The sequence below is a fragment of the Manis javanica genome, chromosome 14 (genome assembly GCF_040802235.1).
Source record: "Manis javanica isolate MJ-LG chromosome 14, MJ_LKY, whole genome shotgun sequence".
NCBI classification, from domain to species: Eukaryota; Metazoa; Chordata; class Mammalia; order Pholidota; family Manidae; genus Manis; species Manis javanica.
This window is the reverse complement of record NC_133169.1, coordinates 55,940,801-55,966,698: the sequence shown is the minus strand read 5'-3', so window position 1 is coordinate 55,966,698 and position 25,898 is coordinate 55,940,801. Positions and strand designations below refer to the sequence as shown.

At 37.1% G+C, this 25,898-nt stretch overlaps 1 protein-coding gene across 1 annotated transcript in view; it reads right to left on the bottom strand.

The window, feature by feature from the left end:
- FBN2 (fibrillin 2) overlaps window positions 1–25,898 on the bottom strand; it is a 216,351-nt gene that overhangs the window by 129,776 nt on the left and 60,677 nt on the right. Inside the window, exon 7 of the mRNA XM_073221486.1 lies at window positions 18,495–18,620. Coding sequence (XP_073077587.1) covers window positions 18,495–18,620 — 126 coding nt within the window. The remainder of the gene's footprint in view (window positions 1–18,494; window positions 18,621–25,898) is intronic.

The window sequence follows — 25,898 nt, the reverse complement described above, 5'->3', positions numbered from 1 at the left end:
CTGTTGATCTTCTGCCTCGTTGTTGCCTTATTGTTCCTATTATTGAAAAGCGGGGTACCGAATTCTCCACTATGATTGATAAATTGTCTTTCTTCCTTCAATTTTGTCAGTTTTATTTCATATAACTGGCACTCTGTTGTTAGGGGCATATATATTTTTATAACCATTATTACCTAATCGATTAATCCTTTTATCATTATGAAAATGTCCCTCTTTATCTTTGGTAACATTTTTTACTTAAAGTCTATTTTGGCTGATAACAGTTTAGCCACTCTAGCTAGTTGTCATTTGCACATTGTGTCTTTTTTCATCGTTTAATCTTCAATCTACCTATATTTTTTATTCTAGAGTACGTCTTCTGTACACTGCACAAGGTACTCTTTGGTCGATGTTGTTGTTCTTAAGGCCTCTCAGCCAGTTAGAGTTTTATGCCTTACTGGTGGACATGTGTGTTGCAGAAACATTGCTATCACAGTTCAAGGTGGTTTACGGGCCCTATGTTTAGCCAGGGACTAGGAGCTTGCAGGTTCCCTCTCTGATCTGTCTAAAGAAGGCACAGTCTTGGGCATTCATGTAATTTCAAACTGCCAGGGATGTGACTATGCTAATATCTTTAAGGCTGGCTCCCTAAGAGTCACCTCGGGTCAGAGTAGCTTAAATTACTCAGTGTTTGATCAACAGTTGTGTTTAAGCTTTTTGTGCCAGTGAGGCTTCTGTCCTGTGTCAGCAGTTATGTGTGGGGCTTGAGCAATGCTTTCAAATGTGTCACACATCCTACTCTGATTGCTCCTGGGTGGCTGTAGCCTGGCACATGTGTCCAGCCTTGCCAAGCCTCGGAGTTGACTTGCTCCTAAGGCGGCCTTCTGGACTGTCTCTTTCCCAATTCTATTAAATTTCTGGCTGTGCTGCTGTTTTGCTTGCATCATGGAGCTACCAGCCTCCTCTTAATTGCCTTCCACCAAATCTTGAACTGCTTGGTAGTGCCCCTGGGCATGGAGTTTTCCATTCTCTGTTCCACATAAAGGTGTCCCCGTAGGCAGAGCTGAGAGGCTCTTGATCCGCAAGGCCTACCTTTCCCCAGGCACTGCAGTGATGCTGAAGCAGGGACTCACTTTACCTGGCCGGATGCCTCTGTTCTCCACCAGGTCCTGGGAGAAGACTGGCAGCTCCTGGTATCCTCAATGTACCTGTCCTTGAACTTCTTCTCTAGGAGGGAGCGGGAGTCGGCTTGTTTGGATCACTCCTGGGGGTGCAAGCTGGAGGGGAGCTTCCACCTACAGGTGGAGAAGGGAGAGTAGTCCTCTCTGGGGCCCCCATCTGGACTAGAGCTTCTGCAAAGGTGTGGGGTGAGGAAGAGGATGAGGAACACAGGGAGCCAGCCCTCCAAGAATGTATAATCATGTAAAACAAGGGGCCATTGATTGATCCCCTCTGAGAAGACTAACAATATGCTATCTCAATTCATTTATGAGAACTAGAGAGAGATCTTGGAGGACACAGCAGTTAATAAATGTCCCTAAAGAATGGGGCAGAACTTGAACATGCAGAGACAATGGGAAATGTTCTTCCAGACAGAGCCAAAGTATGCAGGTGGCCAATTACAAGGTGTGGATGAGGAATGGGCAGTTTCCCATGAACCAAGAGTATTGATAAGGGAGGAGAAGACACAGCCAGAAAGTCAGAATGCTGTTCTCAGGAACCTGTCCTTGCTCTATAACAATGACAAGCAATTGAATCATTAAGCAGAGAAAGGGAACAAGAATTTTACCTTTGGCAAAGCTATCTGCCAATGTTGATGAAGAAGCAGAGGGCGAGGGTAAAAATGGGCTCAGGGACTGTAAAGGCAATGACATAGTCCAAGTGCCAGTCAATGAAGGTAGGTCTGGGAGAGGATGGAATAAATGAATGTCCTGAGAGTAAAAGCAAAAATAAGGGGAAGGGACAGTACGGCTTCATTATTGAACTTGTATTAATAAAATGAGAAACAAAGAAAAGATATTCTGGGGCAAGTTGATGGTTTCACCATAACATTTTGAGCTAAAAATGTCTAGCAAATAGCTGAAAATCTAGGGTAGGCCTTTAGGAAGTGATTGGCTTCCTAAAGATACCTACAGATAAAGATGGTTGAAACCATTAATGTGAGTAACATAAGTAAGACAGAAAACAGAAAGTGAATAAAAGAGAAGATTTTAAAGAAAGTTCCTAAGATGATATGTTCATTTGAAAAAATATAAGTGAAGATAAAGAAAAAGAAGAGAGAGGACTAGGATATTTGAAAATCTATTTAAAATTTAAAGAATAGAGAGCAGAATAATGGCTCCCCAGCGATATCAGGTCCTAATCCTGGGAACCTGTGAATATGTTAGTTTAAATGACAGAAAGAAATTAAGATTGCTTATCAGAAATGGGAAGATAATCCTGGATTACCTGGCCCATGGTCCAAAGTAATCAAGGGTTCTTCTTAGTGGAAGACAAAGGCAGAAGTGTCAGATTCACAGAGATATTTAAAAGATGCTGCCTGCTAGTTTTGAAGGTGGAAGGAGGCCCTAAGACAGGAAGGAGGGCGGCTCCAGAAGCTGGGAAAGTCGAGAAAATGGATTCTCCTGTAGACACTTCGGAAGGAATGCGTCCTGCCCACACCTTGTTTCAGCCTGCTGAGATCCATCTTCGACTCCTGATCTCAGAACTGTGAACCAGTAAACCTCTGCTGTTTTAAGCCACTGAGTTTGTGGTAAGATGTTATAGCAGCATTTAGGAAACTCATATCAAGTAACAGTATTTAAGAAGAAACAGGGTAGTCAAGTGGAGCAAAGGCTATGAGGGATTCAAGAAAACAAAGGCACTTAATGAAAGGATAAGAAATAACAGTTGGTAAGGAACTTGAGGCTGCTGGTACAGACTGAGCTTTGAGGAAACTTCACAGTGGAGAACGTCAGAAAGAACTAGTACAGAGAGAGGAGACAAAGGGATGGGGAGGAGAGGTTTTGCATTCACGTGTTTTAAGATGGCCTTGACTGAGGGTAAAAAAGAGTATGGAAACAGAAGACATACAAGCTAGAAATGGAACTAATGAATGGTGTGAGTTAGAAGGAGTCTAGAAAGGTGCTGTAATTAGGTGCAGAGCTGGAATATTTTGCTCTGGAAAGATGGGGAGACACTTCATCAAAAGCAGGGAAAGGAAAACAAGGATATAGTAAAAGAATCTGCAGTTGAACAACTTCACATCAAAGAGCTTCAGTCCTCTAGACAGACTAACATGCAGTACAGACGTTACAAAACTTCAGTGTGCATAATCACCTGGACAACTTATTAAACATGCAGATTTTTGACTTCAAGTCAAGATGCTCTCACACTCTCCTTCTGTTCGAAACACATCACAGTGGCAGAGGACACATACAGAGAGAAAACAAAATGGCCCAGCTGTTTTCCAAACACAAGATTTCCTTGGGCCAGAAATCGAATTGCAAAGCAGAGAGTAGAGCTGAAATCAGGGATTTGCCAATTCCTTCCCCAGAAGCTGGCAGCTGTGGCCAGGAGATCAGAATTACACCCGATGACAATATGGTGTGATAAATACTAAAGTAGGTGTAATTCAGGGGGAAAAGAGAACACAGAAGAGAAATAGGTCAAGAAAGACTGCCACAGAAGTGACGGTTAAAATGAAACAACAGGTAAACAGGCCTACAAAAGGCTGTGAAAATGAAAAGGAATATTGTTTCCCTGGCAGAGAGGAGAGCGCACACAAAGATGAGGCAAGAGGGAGCATGATTCATCTACGGAGCGGAATAAATGTTAATGTATCTGAATCAGGAGTGTGCAGAAAGAAATGAGGCTAAAGAGATAAGCCGAGGGTGATCCTGCAGGAACTTTATCAAGAAAACAGGGGATTCTAACAGGAGTGACATAACCAAATGTGTGTTTTAGGAAGAGATTGTGCTTGCAGTGTGGGAAAAGATGGCAGTGGAACAAGGAGATCGGGAAACCCTAAAGAAAGCTATCGCAATAATCCAGAAGACAGATGATGGTGATGAAGGGAGAGAAAAGTAGATGAATTCCAAATATATTTAGGAGGTAGAATCTGTTTCAATGTTTTGGCAATAAAATGGTTATGTCAGGAAAGAGAGGCATCAGGAGTGGTACCCAGATGCATGTCTTAGGCAGAAGAATGGATAACTGGGCCAATCATGAGATGAAGGACATGAGAAATGCTGGTAAGGGATGTGTAGCATGGGTGCTGCGGAGCTAAAGATTCGGTTTGTGGTTGCTGAATTTGAGATAATTGTGGGACATCTAATGTACACATGTCTGCGGGCAGCTGCATACAAAGGGAGGAAACTCAGGAAAGAGGTGCAGCCCATTTTGGGGAGCCAACTGCATACAGCTGACTTTTTTTTGCAGCAGTGTCAGATAAGGTGGAAAAGTCCACCTGGTGATCTTAATGAAATAAGTCACGTGACTGGTGAGGCTATTGCCTAGATTACAGAGGGTGCTAGAGTTATTTAAGTCAGAATAAAGAAAGCAGAGAATGACTGTAGATAATTCCAAAGTTTGACATGAAGAGGAAGGAAAAAAGACAGCAGTAGCTCAAGGAAAAAAAGGAAAGGGAAGTATTTTTTTTTTGAATGATGGAAAACACTACGATCCACCATACGGAGGGTGGAAGCCTGGTATCTATCACATAGTATAGGTGTGTGTGTTATTTCAGGGTGTTGCTACAGTATGATTATATACTCCTTCCTGGCCCTTTTTTCCTCTTGTTATTGATCTAGGGAAATATATTTAAAATAATCTATCTTAACATTAGTGGGCAGTAAAGGAACTTTTTAATTAAGAGTTTTTGTCTATTTATGCAGAATAATCAATAGCTTTCTTTTAAAAGGCTACTAAAACTGCAGCAACATAATGAATGGTTCCCTTTTGGCCTGAAATCAATACTGCATCTTTTAAACATTCATTGGAGTAACGCAGGCATGAAGTAATGGCAGCAAGAAGCAATTCCATCAGTACTTTCTAACACTGTCTCACGAGGACAGTTGGAAAGTTATTTCTATTTCAAATACACAAACGTAACTGATAATGAAGCCAAACAATATGAGTTTAAATTAAAATTTTTGTTCTGCATCCTAAAATGATGTTCATAGGAACTGTTAACTATTTACCAACAGTGGTTTTTCATTTCTTTATTTAAAGATTTACTCAGGGTGGAAACGTTTTGTTACCATTTATTAGTCCAACACAAATCAGAGCACATTATTTACAAGTTTTAAAATACTGAAGACCTAAAATCATGATGCTGAGCTTCTGCAGGAGAACACTTTAACAGCTAAGCTGTGAGCTGTCAGAACTGTATCCTCTGAAGTCTGTCTTTCAACCCTCCCTGCCTTCTCCAGTCACCATAAAAACTTAAAATACAGGGAAATCAAAATGAAGATTTTCCTTAATGTTGGATAAAACCTGCAATTTCAACAACACAAAAGTTGGGAAATTCCAAAGTTATATTTACTATAACTATTTGGATTTGGCAAAGGTGCAAGAATTTAATATTTTCGGTTCCCATTTCTCTTGCTAAGCTTCAGGACATTAAGATACAATTGTAAAACCCTCAAGATTTTTAATGTATTTTGGTATAATGCAATAAGAACCTTAATTGAAAAAAATCCTGATATTTTATCAATAGTCCAATGATATACCCAATCATTTATTTTGTAACTTTTAAATAAATGGCTTTAAGTGAAAAAGAAATTTGTCCTACCTTCCATTACAAAATTATCATGTAAATAGTCATTAATTTCTGCTTTTTGTATTTATTACTATAAGGGAGGAAACCTTTCCTCCTCCCCTTCTAGGTTCTTTGACCTAACAATGAGATGGACATAAAACAGATTAACAGGAGAAAAACAAATTTAATTTTGTACATATGGACACCCACAGAAATAGGACACTCAAACAAGTGACTAAAACAGACAGTTTTTATACCACTTAAAGAAAGAAACAACTATTTGTGAAGATTTGATGATGGGGTTTTGGCTTGGGTAGCAAATTAACCAAGAAGTAACAAAGTTTGTTTACACAGCCTTCTCAGCACTGACGTCCCTCTCTGGGGATCAGGATGCCTTCTACCCTCTGGGTGCAGGGATGGGACCCTTCATATGGGGAGCTTATTTCCTGGGTCCAGGGGGACAAAGAAAGATTAGAGTGTTTTTCTTGCACCAGCTGCTTCTTAAATAATTTTAATTCAGAATAATCAATATGCCAAAGTGGTGTAGTTTGAGGCAGTTTGTCCTGAACCCCATCACCACTATAAAAGGAAATAAACTCAACAAAAATGGCATGGTTAGTTACTAAGATACATATTGTGTGCAATTCTTAAAAAGGTGTCAAATTGGTGCCACTGTCTGAAAGTTAGGCTTCAGATTGGTCCTATTTTCTTGGGCTTGATTTTTTTATTCATTCAACAGGTTACATTCACATATACCCAGTTTAAATTAAATAAACAACTGCACGTACACTGAACTACACAGACATATCTGTGTGTAGGCACAAAACGGGTTGTGTGGGTGTGGAGCTGGGAGGATGGAGGGCCATCCTCCCAGGCTCAGCCTGTAAGGCACACACTCTGATCTGCACAGTTCTAAGAAGACATCCATCCACCAGACGGGAGAGACTCACCAAGACTGCAAGAGGACCTCACTGGGGTCACACTCTGACTGGACCAGTGAACACTGACACATTCACACTACGTACTAGAATGACTGCTCTGTGGTATAGGACAGAACTGCTGCGTATCCATGGGAAGTTATCTGGGCAGTTCTTAAGGACACCAAAACATCTCCGGGGGCTTTGAGAATATGAAAGAGCTTCATGTTTGGAATTCCCTTTCCCTTAAATTACTGAGTATCTGTTTGATGATTTATGTAAAAGCTAAGCTTTTGCCTGTAGACTTAGAAAGTAAGGCACAAAATTGGCAATGTTTTCAATAGTTTCATATAAACTGAAGAGATACATGGTCATGGGCATTTGAGTATAAGCGAAAAGGAACTTTATTATTTCCCATTGCCATTTTGCATATTTCCTTTGACCAGTTCCTTCTTGACCCTAGGAAATCTCAGGCACTTACCATACATTTTTCCATTCCTTTCAGATGAACAAAATGTCTGCTCAGATCCAACAATCACACAGCTCTAATCTCTTATCTCATTGAAATTTTTCCTCCTCGCCAGGTTTAGAAACCTTCAATGATGGAAGGAACATGGCTATTTTTTTCTTCTTTCTATTCCTTCCTCAATAACCCTTAGTAACTCTTATGGGCACTTCCAAGGTCACATGGCAGAGGGCAAGGACAGAGAACTTGGAACAAAGATCTTACTTAGTTGGCAGAATTGTAATCTCATCGACTTTTCAGTCTCCTTTGCTCATTCTTTCTCATCTCCTGGACTTTGCTGGAAGTGTTCTGGGGCCCAGCCCTTGGATTTCTCTATCAAAATGATCCCTTCATGATCTCATCCATTCTCATGCCTTTAAATATCAACTATAAACTGAAGACTCCCAAATTTGTATTGTCAGCCTTGACCTTGCCCCTGAACTTGACTCATTTATGCAATACAGGTGTCCACCTGGATGTCTACTAGTCATCTCAAAATGACCATATACAGCTGAACTCTTAATGTCCTCCACTATGTGCTACCCACAGAGAGTCTCCATCTCCACTAGTGGCAACTCTACCTGTTCAGTTCCAAAAACCTTGGAATCACTTGATTCTTTGCTCCTGCTACCCTGCAAGTCATCTGTCAACAAATTCTATTGGTTCAAACTTCAAAATACATCTGAAATCTGACCATTTCTCATCCCTTTTACCAATAAACTCAAGGCCCAAGCAACCTCCACACCTTGCTTAGTCACTCCAGTAGCCACCACATTGGTCTCCCTGCTTCCACAACTGTCCCTTTATTATCTTCTTACCACCCAGAAGTCAGAGTAAATCTTTTAAAATGAAGGTCTGGTCATTTCACTCCTCTGCTCAAAGGCTCCATCCCAGGAACTCTAACTGAAATCCATGGTGTAGTCTGTAAAGTCCCACAAAATATGGCCCCGGACTACATCTCTAAACCCATCTCTTACCAGTGAGCCTCCTCCTTACCACTCTGCTCCAGTCACAGCAGCCTCTCTAAGGCTCTCTGCACACCTCAGGTATGATCTGCTTCAGGGCCACCACATCGGTCCCTGTCCAGAAGTCCATCCCAGAAGGCCACAGTTGGTTCCCTCACCTCCTTCCCAACATCACTGGCACTTTATAGGCTCTTATCCTCTTTCTTTTTTATCTCTAATGGCTTTATCACAACTGACATAGTGTAGATTTTACTGATTTATTGACTGTCCCTTTATCTATAATGTAACCTGCATAATAAGAGCAAGGATTTTTATCTGTTTTGTTCACTACTCTATCCCCAGGGTCTAGAATTGTGCCAGAACTCAATAAATATTTTTCTGAGTGAATGATCTAGCATCAGTGCCCTCTGGGCATGGCAGCTGCAAAGCCAAATGCTTTTATTGGCATTTAGTGAAACCTCCAAATGCTGCAGTCTCTCTCCTCACACAGTTGATCTTAAAGATACCACCTCTACCACTTACAGCTCTCCCATCAGCCCAGGTTTCTGAGAGTTTATTCCTCTGCTAGGGTCACCCACCCTACAGGAGCCTGCATGGGCAGAGCCCATCTCAAGACCACCTAACATATCTCCTTTCTGTGAGGTCCTCACCCGGCAGATGGTAAACTTACGTATCCTTGGCCTTTCAAACTCTGGAAACGTAGAACTGAGACCTTTCAGATACGAGGCAGGCTCTGCTCCCACTCTCCCTTCCTGTCCTCCAGCTCATGGATGATACTTGTTACAAAAGAGCCTCACTACTGCTCTCTTCAGTCTCTCTAAGGATTCTCTCCTCATACCCAGCCTGGAGGTGAGGGGTGGTCACCGAAGGCAGAGCGATCACCCCTTTCTCTTTGCCCTCAGCTACTCCTACTGCTCACAAGTTATAAAATGATAAAGATGTAGCTACATATACCAACATTCCAAAAAGAATAACACCATGAAATTTTAATTGTCTTCTTAAAGAGAGGCTTCTAGAATGCATTTTATTCATAAGATCCACACACTTTTTTGATTCTGGATAGAAATATTAATATTTAATTAAACTAGCCTTATAAATAGAGTATATATGCTAGGGCACCAGATTATATAAATGAAATAGTATACTCTGTGGGGAAAAATAATACCAAAAATCTTCCAGCTTTAAGCTACAAGTAAAATAAGCATACAAGGAATATTTTAGAATGCAAAATCAAATCTAAAATAAATGCCAGAATGCTACACTTCTGGGTTGTCTTCATTAGTTACTAATGAAAAATATTTTTTCTATCATGGTAAATTAGGGAAAAATATCCCATGTGTGAGGAAAAATTATGACAATCAAATCTGTGGGTAGCTGTATTCTATGAGTTTGTTAAGTTGAATTAGTTTTCTAAGCCTACAACTAAATATTCACAGTATGGTTTTACTAAAGTATTGGATGAGAATTTTTTGCCAACTTTAAATGTTTTCTATTACAAAATATCTTTAAGGACATCAAATCTATTGTGCTAAGAACCCAACAAACCAAGAAAACAACCTCGGATATTTTTTCCCTAATATCATTGAATGCACTTCCCTATGCCTTCATGTTAAAACAGATTCTATTTTTGTCTAAGCATATAGCAGTAGTTTTAGAAAGAATTTGCTTATATTTTTGTCTCTCTTTAAAATAGCTCTTTTAGAAATAAAACATAATGTTGACTGCAAGCACATGTATATCCCTTCTTTTCAAATGATTCACTGTGCACAGAGTACACAGGTAGATGCACAAAAGAAGAACAACCTGGAGTTAATGTCAATGATATTGAGAGAATTTTCTTTCTTCGAATGTCAGGAATGGTCAGGTTTCCAACTGAAGTCTAGGTGATAGTAGAGAATATTAGAAAAAGAACAATCCTATAAAAACAGGTAGGTAAAATAGGAGGTGATAAGTAGAAATAAGAAAGGTAGATCCTGGAAAGAAAGATAATAGAGCTAAATTTATCATGATCACAGCAGGTCATTCCTTTTCCTCTGGAATTCTCTGGCAATCACAATGGTGATCTGAGTTCCAGTTTGGAGAACTTCTCTTTGGAAGTCAAATAATTTTCTTACAATAATAATAAAAAATCATCTTACAATGTCATTTCCCAGACCCTAGTCTTAAAGAACCACATACCACATCTCCATATATATTGCTATATTTTTGAATAAGCTCTTTTGCTTTTTACTTAGTGTATGTATGCGTGTGTATATATATATATATATATATATATATACACGCACACACACACACACATATATATATACATATTTTAAAAATTTAATGTAAGAGAATTTTTTGGCCAGCGAAAATACTCTAGATCATAGTATAATAGTGGGCACATGTCATTATACATTTGTGCAAACCCACAGAATGGACAATACCAAATGAACCCTAAGGTAAAGTATGGGCTTTGGGTGACAATGATGTGTCAGTGTAGAGTCATTAATCATAGCAAATGTACCTGCTGCCACTCTGCTGAGGGATGCTGATAATGGGGGAAGCTATGCATGTGGGGGCTGGGAATATATGGGAAATCTCTGTACTTGCTTCTCCATTTTGTATAAACCTAAAACAGCTCTGAAAGAATAGTCTCTATAAAAAACTTAATATGAACTTTGTTCTAATCATTATTTACAGGAAAAACATACACAAACACATAGTTATGATTTATTTGTTGTTTTTTCCTTAAACCATATTAATAGCTTAAAACTATTATAATAAAACTTGTTTGTCCATGAGCCATCAACTCGCCAATCACTAAGGAAGCAGCTATAGAATCAGTAGAGGAAAGGCATTTTGAAATAGGGCAAAATAGTGATGAGTGATCATTAAGAATGGGGGTGGGCAAACTACACCTATTGCGTGTTTTTTAAGTAAAGCTTTATTAGAATACAGATATGTTCATTTGCTGATGAATTTATTATCTATGGCTGCTTTTGTGCCAGTTGGTAGAGTTGTATATTTACAACAGAGGGACTTCCATAACCTATAATATTTATTATCTGGCCCGTTACAGGAAAGGTTTGTCAGCTCCTGATCTAGAATCTGGGCTCTGCATTAAGAGTGGCTCAGAAGTGTCAGGAGGAGTTTGCTTCAATTTAAAGAAATGAAACTGGAAATCAAAGCACTTGGGTGAGGTTCATGCAACAATGCAAGCTCAGGATATCACGTGGGTAACCACCCTCAAAAACAAGGCTTCTTCCCTCTAACAGAAAATCGGAAAATACGGTTGTCATGTAAATTTTAAGTCAAACTGAAATGCTAAGGAATTATTACTTTTATGATTCTCAGGTTTACTAGGTTGTTAAAATTAGTATTAAGTACCAATTATACTGATATTGCTGATAAGAGGTCTTGAATCCTGAATATAAACTTTATAACAAATAAGAATAGAACTTCTATGTGATAGAACTATCATGGTATTCTATCACCAACGGGAGAAGGGAAATTTTGGTTTCCGGTCACATAGTCCTGGTGGCATTTCTAAGAATTTGGAAGATGAAACTTATAGCTGAAGAAAATGTTTATGCTTCAGATTAGCATCAGCTATAGCTAGTTAAATCAAGTCATACCAAGCAGAGGATGATGGCATACAGCTGTTGGAAAATGTCACCCAAATTGTCCTCTGCCACTCGCCAGAATTTAGCCATGCTAGATAATTTAAGCCTGCAACCCAACCCTGTATTCATCAACAGCAGTATGTGTGCTGCTGTTACGCAGGGATAAAAATACACTTCAGATAGTTTTCAGAGATAAACTGAAAATGACATGTTAACATGTGAACTATGAAACCAAAGGCAACTAGCAAAACCAAAGCTCACATAAAAATACAGTAATTCATCTAACATCCATACAATGACATTAAAAGGAAGTTGCTCATACTATAACTAAATTTATTTATTTGGTGTTATTTTTTGTGTGCATCTCACGTTTTTTGCCTTTGAAATAAGGACTACTTAAAATAACTGTCTTCTGGAAGTCAAGCAACAGATAGATGGAGAAATGATTTACCTGACCATTCGACCAATACAGATGCCTGTGGTTACAATTTTCAAAATCACTCATCTTTTCCTTAAAATATAATTAATTGTAGTAAAATCTAGCTGTGGAGAAAATGGAAGTTCCTATGGCCAAGATCCTCACTTGATTCTAAACTACTTGGTGATGTAATTGGCCTCCTGCTAGGCTACTGCTTCCATGCCCGTTAGCAATGAGCTATTATGGATGAGTCACTATATAAGAGCTCCAGGCAGAGGCAGAGACAGAGGTGGTTTACGGACCTGCAGACCGTTGGGTGCAGATGTGATTCTAGTGCTTGACTTACTGCTACTGCTGGGAGAATAAAGCTGGGTATAAACCCTTTTACCCCAAGAATGTTCCACTGTCATTTCTCCATCTCACGGAACCCATAGTCAACTGGCCCGGGCTGAAATCCTCAGGTGAGACACTAGCCGAGGCAAAGTACACGTGAGGAACACTTCACTGAAACACGAACTGATTGCCTTAAGAAAAAGATTCCTAGCTTGAAAGTGAGAAAGAAAGATAATTCAAGCATTCTCACAGCTTGGCTTATTTTTATCTTTACTAAACAGAAACCCCTTAAATAAATAAGCAGCCCATAAAAATTTTCACCAGTCCTTCATACATTTGTCAATGCCTGGGTAGTGATGAAGTATATACAAGGTCAGTAAATGACAACACTCACAAGAAATTTAGTCCTGGGTTAAGGTATTATATTTCATGTTTTGTTACATTTTTACTTGACTAAAGAGAGCAAGCTATTTCTTTAGAGTAAACTAATTTCCTTCAGGCACTGAGCCATGGTAATTTGTGAGATAGCTTTGCTTTCCTTTTTCAGCAGAAGTTAAGATCTATATATTAAGCATATTCTAAAACTAGCATTTTATTTTGCCTATTTTCATCTACATTATTGCCTTTCCATTTCTACTATGAAACAACAATTAGTAAGTAAAGAAAAAAGGAGGTATATCTTTTTGAGTTTGCATTATTTTTCTCCGTTGGCAATGTTCAAAATGTTCATCTGATCCTTTCATTCTAGGATAGAATAATAGACTTCTCTATTAATACACACCTGGTTTTATGTCTCGGAGGAAGGTGTTTTAGAGGCTTTCAGTTTTCCAGTGATCTTCAGCAGAAATGAACTGCATGAATCCTGTAAATTACTTTACCATGCCTTTATTTTTCATGTGTTTTTTTAAAGGACTTACAGATACAAGGGCACTGGGGAACCACCACTAGTTCCTACCATTTGGGAAATTTTCCCTGGATCCACTAAAATGCAATTTCCTGACCATTGTGTTATGCTAAATAAATCAAGTCCTGGGGGTCTCAAATGTCCATTTCTGTAATTTGGCTGGAACTGGGGGAGGGGCAGTAAAAACAGGCTGAGGCCAGTTAGGAATTAATGGATCATCTGAAAATCCTAGTTCCATGTTCCCTCATCAAAATGATTAATCTGGGTCCATTTCATTGTGAATATTTCCATCAGCTAAGCAAATACATGCTCCAGGTCAGTTTTGTTAATATTTTAAATTAAAATAATTGATTTGTAGGACACTGTGCTGAAAGCTGTAATTTAAATGTTATATTAGAACTCTAACGTAATTAACTTTTTTAGGATTTCAAATCACATCTTTTATTGGATCTTTTACAATTGATTTTTCTGTGCCATCCCTGCCTTCTTTAATAAAGACCTAAAGTGTCAAATGCTTTATCTTATGCAATACTCAAAAACCTTCTGTGGAGGAGACCATTATTATCTCTATTGTAAAGACAAAGGCAGTCATTTGCTCAAGATCACACAATTCCCACATGGTGTAGCTGGAGCTCAGACCCTGACATTTGGGTTCCAACTCTTGCACTACTGGCCACTATGCTCTCTTCTCTCTCCTGATTCGTTTTCTGAATTGTACTTAAAATTTAAATTGTCATTCCTCTCTACAGGTTTCCTCTTGTTGCTGGAAGAACAACTTAAAAAAACTAATTTGTTGTAAAATACAGTTACACAGTGATCTGAGTATTCCTACTTTTGACTCACAACCCAGCTGAATGTGCTGAAGGGTATCTTCTCAGGTGACTGATTTTCTTTTGGAATATGTATTTTTCACAGATTTCATGTTCATAACAGTGATGTTACCCATTGTGCCTTAAATAAAAAACTCTTTCTCCTCTAGGCTTTCCTAGGAAACCACGTGGACAGTTTTCCATGTGAACCATTTCGTTTTGGTTGCGATTAAGGGAATGATGTCATTTTGGGGATTCCCGAGCAAATACTGCTGTTAGTGGACCAAAGCTGCCAAGGGAGAGTCCAAGTTATTTATTGCGTGGGTATTAATAGAAGTTATTTGTAGGAAAAAACTAAGAGTTTAGATTGGCAACTTCTGATTAATATACTAGGAAGTGATATGTGCCAATTTTGACTCAAAGGGCAGCTCTGGTCTGAGGCTTGACTGCCCCTCGGGATGTTCCCACTGGTCTCACCTTCTTGGATGTGATGTTTCCATTCATGAGACACACAGGGGCCTTCTAAAAGTCAAGCCTGGCAACTGGTCAGTATGCCCTTCTCAAATGGTTCATAAAAGTGTAGATGCTTCAGATTTCCATTTTAGATTTTAACTCTTAATATGTATGATCTAAATTTCTAAGTCACTCAATGCTTTGCCTCCCCAGAAAAATGCATAATGGAAAACAGATTCCTTAGTGCAAAATTCATCTGATTACAAGCCACTGTCCATTTTACATGGGGGTGAGTGGGAGAGATCAGTGTACCCTCCTGGAGCTCATTCTTGCTTAGGATGACACAAACACACACACACACTTGGCTGGGAGAGTTGACCAATGATATAAAACAAAACAAGCTTCAAGATAGATACCAAGTCATGTTTTAAACATTAAATCAGAAGATGAATGCCACCTCCGCCATTTTTTTACTTTAGTAAAAACTATTTATGTTCAAACTTGTATTTTCAGCAGCTAAGCCTTTCAGTTTTAGTTACGACATCCCAACGGACCAGCAGAAGACAGTTCTTCTAAGGGACAGTAAAGGTCCCTCGTCTCAGAAGCATCACCGGCAGGTGACTCCTAAGAGGGACAATGACAGAAAGACCTAAAAATGAAACTGCATTAATGTTTAAGCTCTTGGCTTTGACTGGCAACCTGAGCAAAATAAGATAAGGAAGGAAATAAAGAAAAGTCAAATGATGGAAAAATTCCCACGATGAAGAACACTGGCCTCTTTCCAAATACAACTTCAACTCTGGCCCCACATTTTACCTTCTTTTTGGACATTCAACTCAAGTCAAATAAATGAATTTATTGTACACCCTACTCCCAATTAACCAATATGTATTTTTTAGGAGCCTACAATACAGCAAGAACAGTTCCAGGCTCTGGAATACAGCAATTAACAAGATAGAGTTTCTGTCCTCATGATCTTACTCAAAATTAAAGAAAAAAATTTTTACTCAAATGTTGGTATGAGATGATCAACAAACACACACAAAATCGGTATCACGACTTTTTTCAAGTTAATAAGCTAACTTCACAATTTCTTGTTAATGCTAGCACTATTTTCCTAATCACTCAGACGCAACTGGTGTTGCCCTTTTTATTTCTGAACAGACTAGTAACTTAAAAACCAAAAAAGAGTTCTTAGAGAATTTCATTGCCACACTAACAGAATTATGGTATGTGCTATATAATAGAAATAGGAAGGGAATCATTTTAAAATGTATCTTCCAATAGTACTGTATTTTGTATTTACATTATGATGCACATAAAAACTAAAATATCTTACCTTTGACATTTGGTCAAAAGATATCACTATGGTTGTAATTTTATTCAGCGCAAATAACTAACTTTAAATTTATGTCAACATTTTCACATTGATGCTATATAAACTGTGTATACAAGCTGACTACAATTCACTGCGTGTAGCAAGAGTTTGCCATCTTCCCAGATACATCATGCTGCCAATAACATTAGATAGATTTATGTAAGGAAATATGACTTGATCGTTTACATAAAAGAACAATATTATCTAAAGAAAATCGATAATGGTCATATTTAAGATATCCAAATTAATATGACATACACAGAGTAAAGACTTCCAACTTTGTTTTCAAATTCTCATCATCCCTTCTTCCAGTTCTGCTATTCCCCACTAATCCCAAATATTCAATCACATAATTGTTTCTGGGCAGTGTTGAATGGATTTGGCTGCCTGGGCAGGAAGTAAGGAAAGAGATGACTAGATTCAGGGCTCTGGGCGCTGCCTACATTACATCAACAGGCCCCTTTCCTGAAGAACAGAGGCAAGTGTGAATAAAGAGTTGCACTGTTTTTCTCCAAACCCTGTCTTGGCTCTATATGTTGTTTTGATGAAATGTGGTGTAGAAAAGTCTCATTCTATTTTCAACCAAGAAGAAATGCATTGTGCGATGATTAATGGAAATGTCACAACCACTTTAATCAGTCAGTGGCTGTACGTTCTCACCTAGAATTGAACACTGTGCTTGTTCTTAAGTCTACCACCATTGGATCTAGTTTGGATATTATTCCAGAAGTAAAACATGAAGGGGAGAAACAAAAGGTTGAGTGATAGAATCAACCCCAAAAAGTCAGGAGAGAAAATACAAAAAGTAACAATGATACAGCAGCACAACTCAGATTTTGTGTAAACCCCTGATTCCTCCACCCAATTCCTGTGCTCACTCAGATAATTTTCCCATCTTCCAAGTTGATTTTCTTAACCTTTCCAAAATAGGCAGACTTTGGTTATCAATACTGTATTTAAGCAGCATATGCCACTTGGACATTCTTGCTAACAGTTTTATAGAGAATTTATTTGGTCTTTAAAATAATTAACCACATTTTATTGCTTCTTCTTTGGGAGGACCATGAAATTAAGTTGTAAAATGTAAATCTATAAAAGTATGAAGATTAATTTGTAGCTGACTATAAGCCAATCAGGGCAAATAGAAAATATAGGATGATGCATGTCCTGTGGGTTCATGGGATTATGATCTCTGGTGTTGAAGCAATAAACATGTACACCTATATTCTACATCCTAATAAAATAGTAGATATTCCTGCTTGTCTTTCATAAGTAAATTTTAGATTTTACCTCCTCCCATTTTTTCTTCTGCAGAGAGGGACACAACTTTTTCTAACCAAGCTACAAAAAACTACAAATACTGTCTTTTGGAAAGAGACAAAATGAAAGACTTCATTATATCCACTAGAAGATGATTTTATTTACTGAAGGTAAATGGGTCTAAATGAACTTGTTTTTCAAAATGATCATAACAACATTCAGTACTCTTAGTCTAAACTCGGAAAATGTTCCCAGTTAATATCATAGCGGGCAGGTGGATGACGTGCAGATTTACCGAATTTCCCATGTAGATTTTTCACCTCTGATAAGCAAGACTGGCAAAAAGAAATCTCCAGAATAAATTTTAAAAAACACCTTTCAGTAGATAGGAATGCTCATACCACAAAAGAATGGACATAGTCTATTGCTTTTAGAAAACTACCGTAGTTGAAATAAATTGATTTAAGTAACATAATAGCTGAAAAGATAAACATTATACTCAAATATGACTAGAGTATCAACATTCTTCTAAATATCCATGGTCATGAAAGCTGGACACACTTAGAAGCTTCTTGAATTTTGTAATAATGATTAAGCTTTTGGTTGCAGATGAAAAGAGTAATAAGTTAATTTATTCTATTTTAGGAAAGGTGCTGGAATTTACAGTTTAATATTATAATCCAAAAGCCATATTCCTGAAAATTACTAGATTTTTAAAAATATATGTGAGTAATAAGCTATTACTTCACAGACCATATCTGTAATTTCCAAATCCTTCCTGAATTCAATTCTGCTCATTTTCTGGCAGCTGGTCAAACAACAATTTTCAAAACAAAATCTAAATATTTACTTTATAATATAGGACAGAGGGTCAACTTCCAAAGCTTCATCTTACACATGACACTGTATTTCACTTGGACTTCTCTTTAACCAATTCTAATCTTTCATATAATTTCATAAGTGAAATGGAAAACCGATTAAGGAAAAACATAAATGGCTGGATTACTTCTATTCTTGCTACAAACCAGATGCAAAATGCTCCTTGGCCCTTTCCAAATCAAACCCATTAAATACACAAACCAATCAAAACTACTCTATGCCTGCACTCTCATATTAAAATATTAAAGTTATAATCAAAATAAAATTCTTCAAAATTCAAAATGAAGTCATGCTTTTCTTGGATTCAGAGTCACCCATTAGCCGTATCCCTCAAAGTAGAGACACCCACCTTCACATTTCTGAGTAGTTTCGCTCTGCTTGTGGCCAGCAGGACATTTGCATTCAAAGGAGCCCACTGTATTGATGCAGTTTCCTCCCTGGCATATTCCAGGAATAGCCTGGCATTCATCAACGTCTGTAAGAAGAAAGCATTTTGAACATAGATACCATGATTTCCACAATATCTCTCTATAGTTCTTTAATGGATAGAAAAAACTCAGTTGTTCTCAAGAGAATGGTGTGAGGGGAGGCAGGACCTCTTTGTATGCATATATTTTTAATTGTAAATATGCTATAGATATGTTACAGATCTTAATTTGTGTTTTGATTTTTTTTCTGGAATTTTAAAACATACCCATGTTGTTATGTGGATAACCAATCTGCTGTACAAACCTTAACATGTTTGCTCTCATGGTGATTGGTATTCAGTATACCCCCGACTTCTCAGCACCTCAGTGAATGATACCATCTATGTCCTTCCTTTGTCTCTTTATGGAGTCGGGTGATCATGCACTTTTCAGACTCAAAGAGACTCCATTCCTTTGCTGTTGACCCAGAGCAGAATTAGGAGATCATCGGATCTACCTACCCCCAATATGAATAAACGGTACCCAACAGTCAGTACCCCTGCATAAGTCTTCAGACCACTAGCAATCTGCACACCTATGAGTAGGCCACCCACATACCATACTGTTCATGGAGATTCTTGCATTTTCTCCTCCCTGCCAACACGACATAAACTCTTCAATATCCTAATCCTCTTTGGCCTAATAATTGTAAAGGAATAATAATTAATTTTAGTTTTCACTATTCTAATTATTAATTACTATGCTTGTTAGCTTTTAGATTTCCTAATTCTGAAGTCATCTTTTTACATCCTATGGAGGTTGTTAAGTTCTTACTTACAACCTTTTCGAGTTTAGACATGGCAATTTTCTTCCTCATCCTTTATGTTACCTATTAGTTTCATACCTTTAGGAACAGAAATACTTAATATTGACAAAACAAAATTCAAGAAACTGTAATAACATTTTTTTAGACAAATAAAAGCTAAAAGTCTATAAGAAATGTGAAAGGAAATTATTTAAGAAAAATGAAAATGAGATGGAAATCATAGTCCACACAAAAATATGAAGAGCACTGTAAACAGTACATATGTTGGCAATAAAAAAGACGTTTTTAAAAATAAACTTAAAGATAATTGGCTATTGAGAATAACAGCAACAACGATGATAACATATTTGGGAGATTATAAAATACATAGAAATAAAAAGTATAACCACAACATATGGAGGACTGAAGGGGAAAATGGAAGAACACTATTGTAAACGTATCACGTTGTAAGTGAAGTGGGATAAAGTATTTGACAATAGAGCATAGTTAAGTTAAATGCAGAAGACAAACACGAAAATATAAACAAAGCAGAAAGCTAATAATCCAGTTGTGGAAATACAATGGATGCTAAAATAGAGAAGCAGGCAAAGAGAAAAAGAAGAGGTGCAACGAACAGATAAAAAATAGTAAGATACAGATTTAAACCCAATGTCAACAATCACATCAAATGTAAATGCTAAAAACAATCCAATTTGAAGGGCTGACATTATTAAATTTGACTTAAGAAAAAGATGCAATTTTTTTTTTGCCTTCAAGAAACCTACTTTGACAGAGATAGTTTAAACTGTAAAAGGATGGAAAACCTGTATCCTTAAGAGAAAGCTGGAGTGGCTATGTGAATATTATACAAAGTGTTCATCAGAAAAATAAATATTACCCTGAATAAACACTGAATATTTCATAATGAAAAAGGGGTCAATTCATTAAAAGGATATAATAATGCAAAATATGTATGCACTGATTGTAAAATTGTTAGTAACTAACAGAAAAAGCAGACTGAATACCAGCAAGGATATATAAGAGCTGAACTTTTTTTTAGCCAACATGTCCTAACTGACATTTACAGAATACTCCATCCAACTTTAGCAGAGTATGTATTATTTCCAAGTGCCCATGGAATATTTACCAAGACCAAGAGTATACTATGAAGCCATGTGAAAAGACTCATTAAAAATAAGAGGATTTAAATTATCCAAAGTATGTTTTCTAAATACAACAGCATTAAACTAGAATTAATAATAGAAAACATCTGGGATATCCTCAAATTTTCAGAATTTAAACAATAATAACTTTAAACAATAAACATTTTAAAATAACCCACTGATCAAAAAAGAAATCACATGGGAAATTAGAACATATTTTAAATTAAATGAAAATAAAAATACAACATATCAAAATTTGTGGGATGCAGTTTAAATGATACGTACAGATAAATATGTAGGTTTAAAAATGCTTATTTTACTAAAAGAAAGATCTAAAATTGGTGATCTAAGAAATTAAGAAATTTAAAAAAGGGCAAATTAAACCAAAACAGAAAAAAAATGATAAAACAGAACAACTGTCAAACAATACACATAATAACTATAAAACCTGGCTCTCTGGAAATTTAAGTAAAACTGATAGAGCTCTGTCAAGGTACATCAATAAAAATAAGAGAGAGAAGAAATGAATGACCAGTATCAGGAATAAGAGTGGGTACATCACTACAAGTTCTACAGACATAAAAAGGGCCAAAGGAAATAGTATAAACAACTTTACAGCCCTAGACTCAACCATTAAGACAAAATGAACAAACCCCTTGAAAAGACAGAAATATTAAGGCTCATTTAAGAACAGGTAACACAAATAGACCTACATCTAGTAAAGTAATTGAAATGAAACTTTAAAATCTCTGCCCCAAGACAACTCCAGACTAAGGAGATTTTACTGTTGAATTCTTTCAAACATTTAAGGAAGGAATAATGCCAGTTGTACAGAAAAGGGGAGAAGAGGGGATGGACACAGGCCTACCACTTGCACTGGGCTAGCATCACCCTGACCCCAAAGCCAGACAAACATACTATAAGAAATGAAACAACAGATGGGTATCTTTTTGGAAATAGGCACACAAAAAGTCTTGGCAAGTCAACTTTAGCAATACATAAAAAATGTAATACATCATGACCAAGTGGGGTTTATCCCAGGAATTTAAGGCTGTTTCAACATTCAAACATCAATCAGTGTAATTCACCATGTTAGCCAACTAAGGAAAACATGATCATCTCTTAGGTGTGGAAAAAGCAAGTGATGAAACTCAGCACTCATTTATGATTTAAAAAATCTCAGTAAGCCAGGAATACAAAGGAATTTCCTCAGCTTGACAAAGGGCCTGTGAAAAAAAAACACAGTTCACATATATTTAGGGGATTGGGGAAAATCTTTTGATTTAGAATCTTTAAATTGTCATTTTATATCTGTGCAAATTTGCCTTGATTTTTCTCTCCATAAAAGGTAATGCTCTTTAATTCAGTATACTGTTGTGACACAGTATATAAAAATACATAACTTATACAAATGTATGTTTCCTATTCAAAATGGACAGGCTAACATAACAGATTTATTAATATTATATCTTCCATTGCAAAATAATATGCTAATGATAGTGTTAAAAACAAAAAAAAACCCCATTGATGTAAGTTAGCAGTTGGTTCTTTTAGACTTCTATTTACACACATATGCAGAGTGGTGGTCTGTTTATTTAACAAGATTACAATAACACTATATGTGTTGTTCTGCATCTTTCCTTCATTAAAAATATTTTGTGGCTACATCTCTGTGTCAGTGTATATCAATTTACCCTATTATTCTTTTGTAAGCCCACAGGTTTGGTGAACCTTGGTGTATAAATTAGAGAATTTATGCTTACCAAAGAGCTTAGCATCCTTATTATTTCTTCCTTACTTTAACTATCTGTCTATAAAACTAATTACAACAGGCCAAAATATTTTATACTGAAATTAGATTTTACTATCTTAATAACAGATATCTGATCCAAACATAAACCAGAAATGGTAAGAAGTTTCTATACTAAACAGTTTAACTCCGAACATTTCAAACCACATTATTTTTTAAACATACTACATTTCCACCCTCATTATAGTGTGGTATAAAACATCCCTAGAAACCTCTTTTCCTGGCAGATAAGTCAGAGAATGAATATCATGGTAAAAGCTGAAAAATGAGGCCAAACCTATAAAACCCTTAATACTGTTTAAGAAATTCTTCAACTGCATATTCAGTTGATTCAATACATTTTCAAAGGAAAAGGGTCTATTCTGTAAATGCCTAAAAAGTATTTTCCTAGAAGGAAAACTAAAACCTTTATTTCTGAAATATCCTAGACTACACAGATATACAGAATTAATTTCTTTAGGGAGATCAAGTGAAAATACAAAAAGATAATTTAAAGAAACCTTATAGAAATAATCAACATGAACCTAGAAACACAAGAGCTGTCTCTAAAAAAAAAAAAAAATAAGCAAGTCTCAGACTTTCAAACTACACAAGAGTTTCCACATCTCCCAAGCGCTAGCATTAGCAACTACTGGCTGATTAGTTTTCCACTGCCCAGATTATACAGATGTGTCCCAGTTCATCTCTTCAATTCAGGCACAAACTTACTATTTCTTTAGCTGTTGAATAAATTAAAATCACATACGAGGATTTTATAGAATAAAATCAAATCTTTTTAAATTTAACCTTATGGAATCACTTCAGCCTATGTCTATTAAAGTTATAAATTAGGCAACAAAGCAACAGTAATTCTAGTTCATGAACTCATTTATTCTCCAACTTCTCCAAATAAACTTGCCTAAACGGTTAAACTGATTTTATTATATATTAGTAATAGACAGTATGCTATTTTTAACTTACATTAAAATATGGAATAAATAGTGCAGTGGTACAGGCACATAAAAATGGTTCATTTAATTTATATCTGAGGGAGCTAAGGACCAATTCCTATAACTATATTTAACAGTGAGCATTTTAAAATTTTGCCTATTGTCAAGTTAGATCCATTTCAAAATGTAAGTACTTATTTCTATACTCCATAGATATTCATAGGTATTACTTGTATTTGTATAAAAATGAATGCCACCCTTTACGTACAGCAATCACAGAAGAGGTCAGAGAAGTATAGGATATTTGGCTGGAATCTGAGAAAAAATACAGGGTCTCTTGGCAACTCTTCACTACGGCTTGATTCAGTCATGCCTATGTATGTATTTTCAAAATTCAAATGTTGAATAAAAAATGATCATCCCAACAAGCAAATGTTGGTAACTTACTACCTATAGGACTCTAAACTTGTGCAAAGAAGAGGAGTATGGCTCTGTCTCAATCTTCCTTTTCTCAAAAAAAGCCATCACTTGCCCTGTTGTCGAGTCAGAGAGCCAGGAGATAAACTGGGCACCTACCCGCCACTCATCTCACGTCCTGCTGTCAGTAGCAAGTGCTTATATGTCTCCAATCTCCCCCTGCCTCTACTCTGGTTTCAATCTCTGTTGTGTATCGTGTACTACTGCAGCAACCACTACCTGGGCTCTCTGTTTCTACTCTGGCCCCCCTATAATTGATTCTCTACAGTGCAACTGAAGTAATTTTATTTAGATAAAATCCAGGACAGGCTATTACCTTAGAAGTTTGTAGATACTGTCACACTGTTTTCTGGTCTGAGTTCCTCTAGAGGTCTGAGATGATTTGGGATAGTACCTGACCAAAAAAATGTTTGCTTATTCTCTTATTATGCCTAGGAGATATTCTTTATCATCTGTTTATTGAAGTTTCATGCCTTCCAACCTGCATATTGAGGCCTTGATCTACGTTAGAAATTGTTTTCAATTTTCTCTCTAGGCATCTTTTTCAGTGCCCTTGCTCTGCTTTCTTTAGTCTGCTTCACTCGGCATCAGCTTCTTTGTAATCAGTTTATTATACCCTGACTTTGTGATTGGTGATTTCTTCAAGCTTAGCCTTTGTCACTGTTTTTGTTTTTTCAGTTCTGTGTATGTTGTAAGTATATATGTGTTAATTTGCCTTTCCTTAGGTAAAGTTTTAAATCCTTCTTCCATTTCTTTCTTGAGAACTACCAAGCCCCTTTTTATCTCCGACTGTCGTTCCTGAACTCCCATAACTCTTTAAGCACCTTTCCAAAGAAGGACCATGCTGGCCCCCAGGCTGGAGGGCTGGGTGGAGGATATTTTATGTGGCTGGCCTCCAGAGATTCCCTGTCCGCTCTCCCTTCTGTTACTCTGCAGGTCTGCGGTCCGTGTCTCTCCCAGGGACGGTCCTTCTCTCCAACGGGACATGCTCTTTGGGATGCTGATGCACACATCACATGCTTTCAAGGTTCTTCCTGTCCCAGCGACTTCCCAACAGCTGCATGTGCTCATCACTGCTCTTACGTGGGGGTACAGACTTTTATTTTAGAATGCCTTACTTGCTATTAATCATTGCTTGTTGGTTTTGCTGAGTTAGAGGAAGGGGAATATTCTGCCATCTTTAAATAAGAGTTTCTGTAACCAACCATGTTTAAGGAAATTTTTTGACTGGATAGGAATGGCTTGTGTTCACACAGTATGAACTAAAGCGAAACTTTGTAATGATCTGGCTAACTTGGTCAACATCTACACACAAGATATATTTGTGTTTAAAAATATATGCTAATCATATTAGCCAAATCTCCTTTTCATTTTGTGCTATATGTGCCTGGAAATAACCTCGTATGGAGGGCATCTTTCTCTCAGTGCTCAGGTGTGGACCTAGCCATGTCTGCCTGGTTTCCGCTGAGACTTAGCTGCTCTACATTCTTCATTTTTGATGTGCAGTGTGAGTAAAGGAATTGTATGTTTCTGAACACTACCACCATTTGAAAAGAACACACACCAGCATGTTTTGCGGGGACGGCTTTAAAGTGTGTACTGCTATTTCCTTACCTAAGACCTTGCCCTGTGTCCTAACTAGGTCCTGACTGTGGTGTATGTCTGAATTTTTCGCCTCTCACACTGCATGGAACAGAGCGGAGGCTCAGCGTGTGTATCACTATTGCTAATGAGGAAGCAAAAGCAGAATCGAGCTAACATGTTTCTTCTGTCATATTTTTTATTTTGAAATGTGTAGAGTCGTTGAAAAGCCTAAGTCCTGAAAAATCAACCAACATAAATAAATAACTAGGCATATTTTATCTTAACATATTTTTGGTATTTTTAAATGGACACTGTTTGTTGAAGAATCGGGAAGACCAAAATCAAGTCCTAATTTTAAACCAAAGGTCCTTCCAACTCAAGCAGACACATACAACTATAAAAATAAAAAAGAAGAAACTATTTGTAACTTATATAACACATGCACATTGGCAGTTCATGACATATTTAAACTTTGTAAATATTCATGGAAAAGGACTTAATGGCACTTTGTAAAACTTTAATTCACTCATTTTAAGAGCTTCAACTTAAAGGCCCATGTGAACTAACTTGGGTCCTTT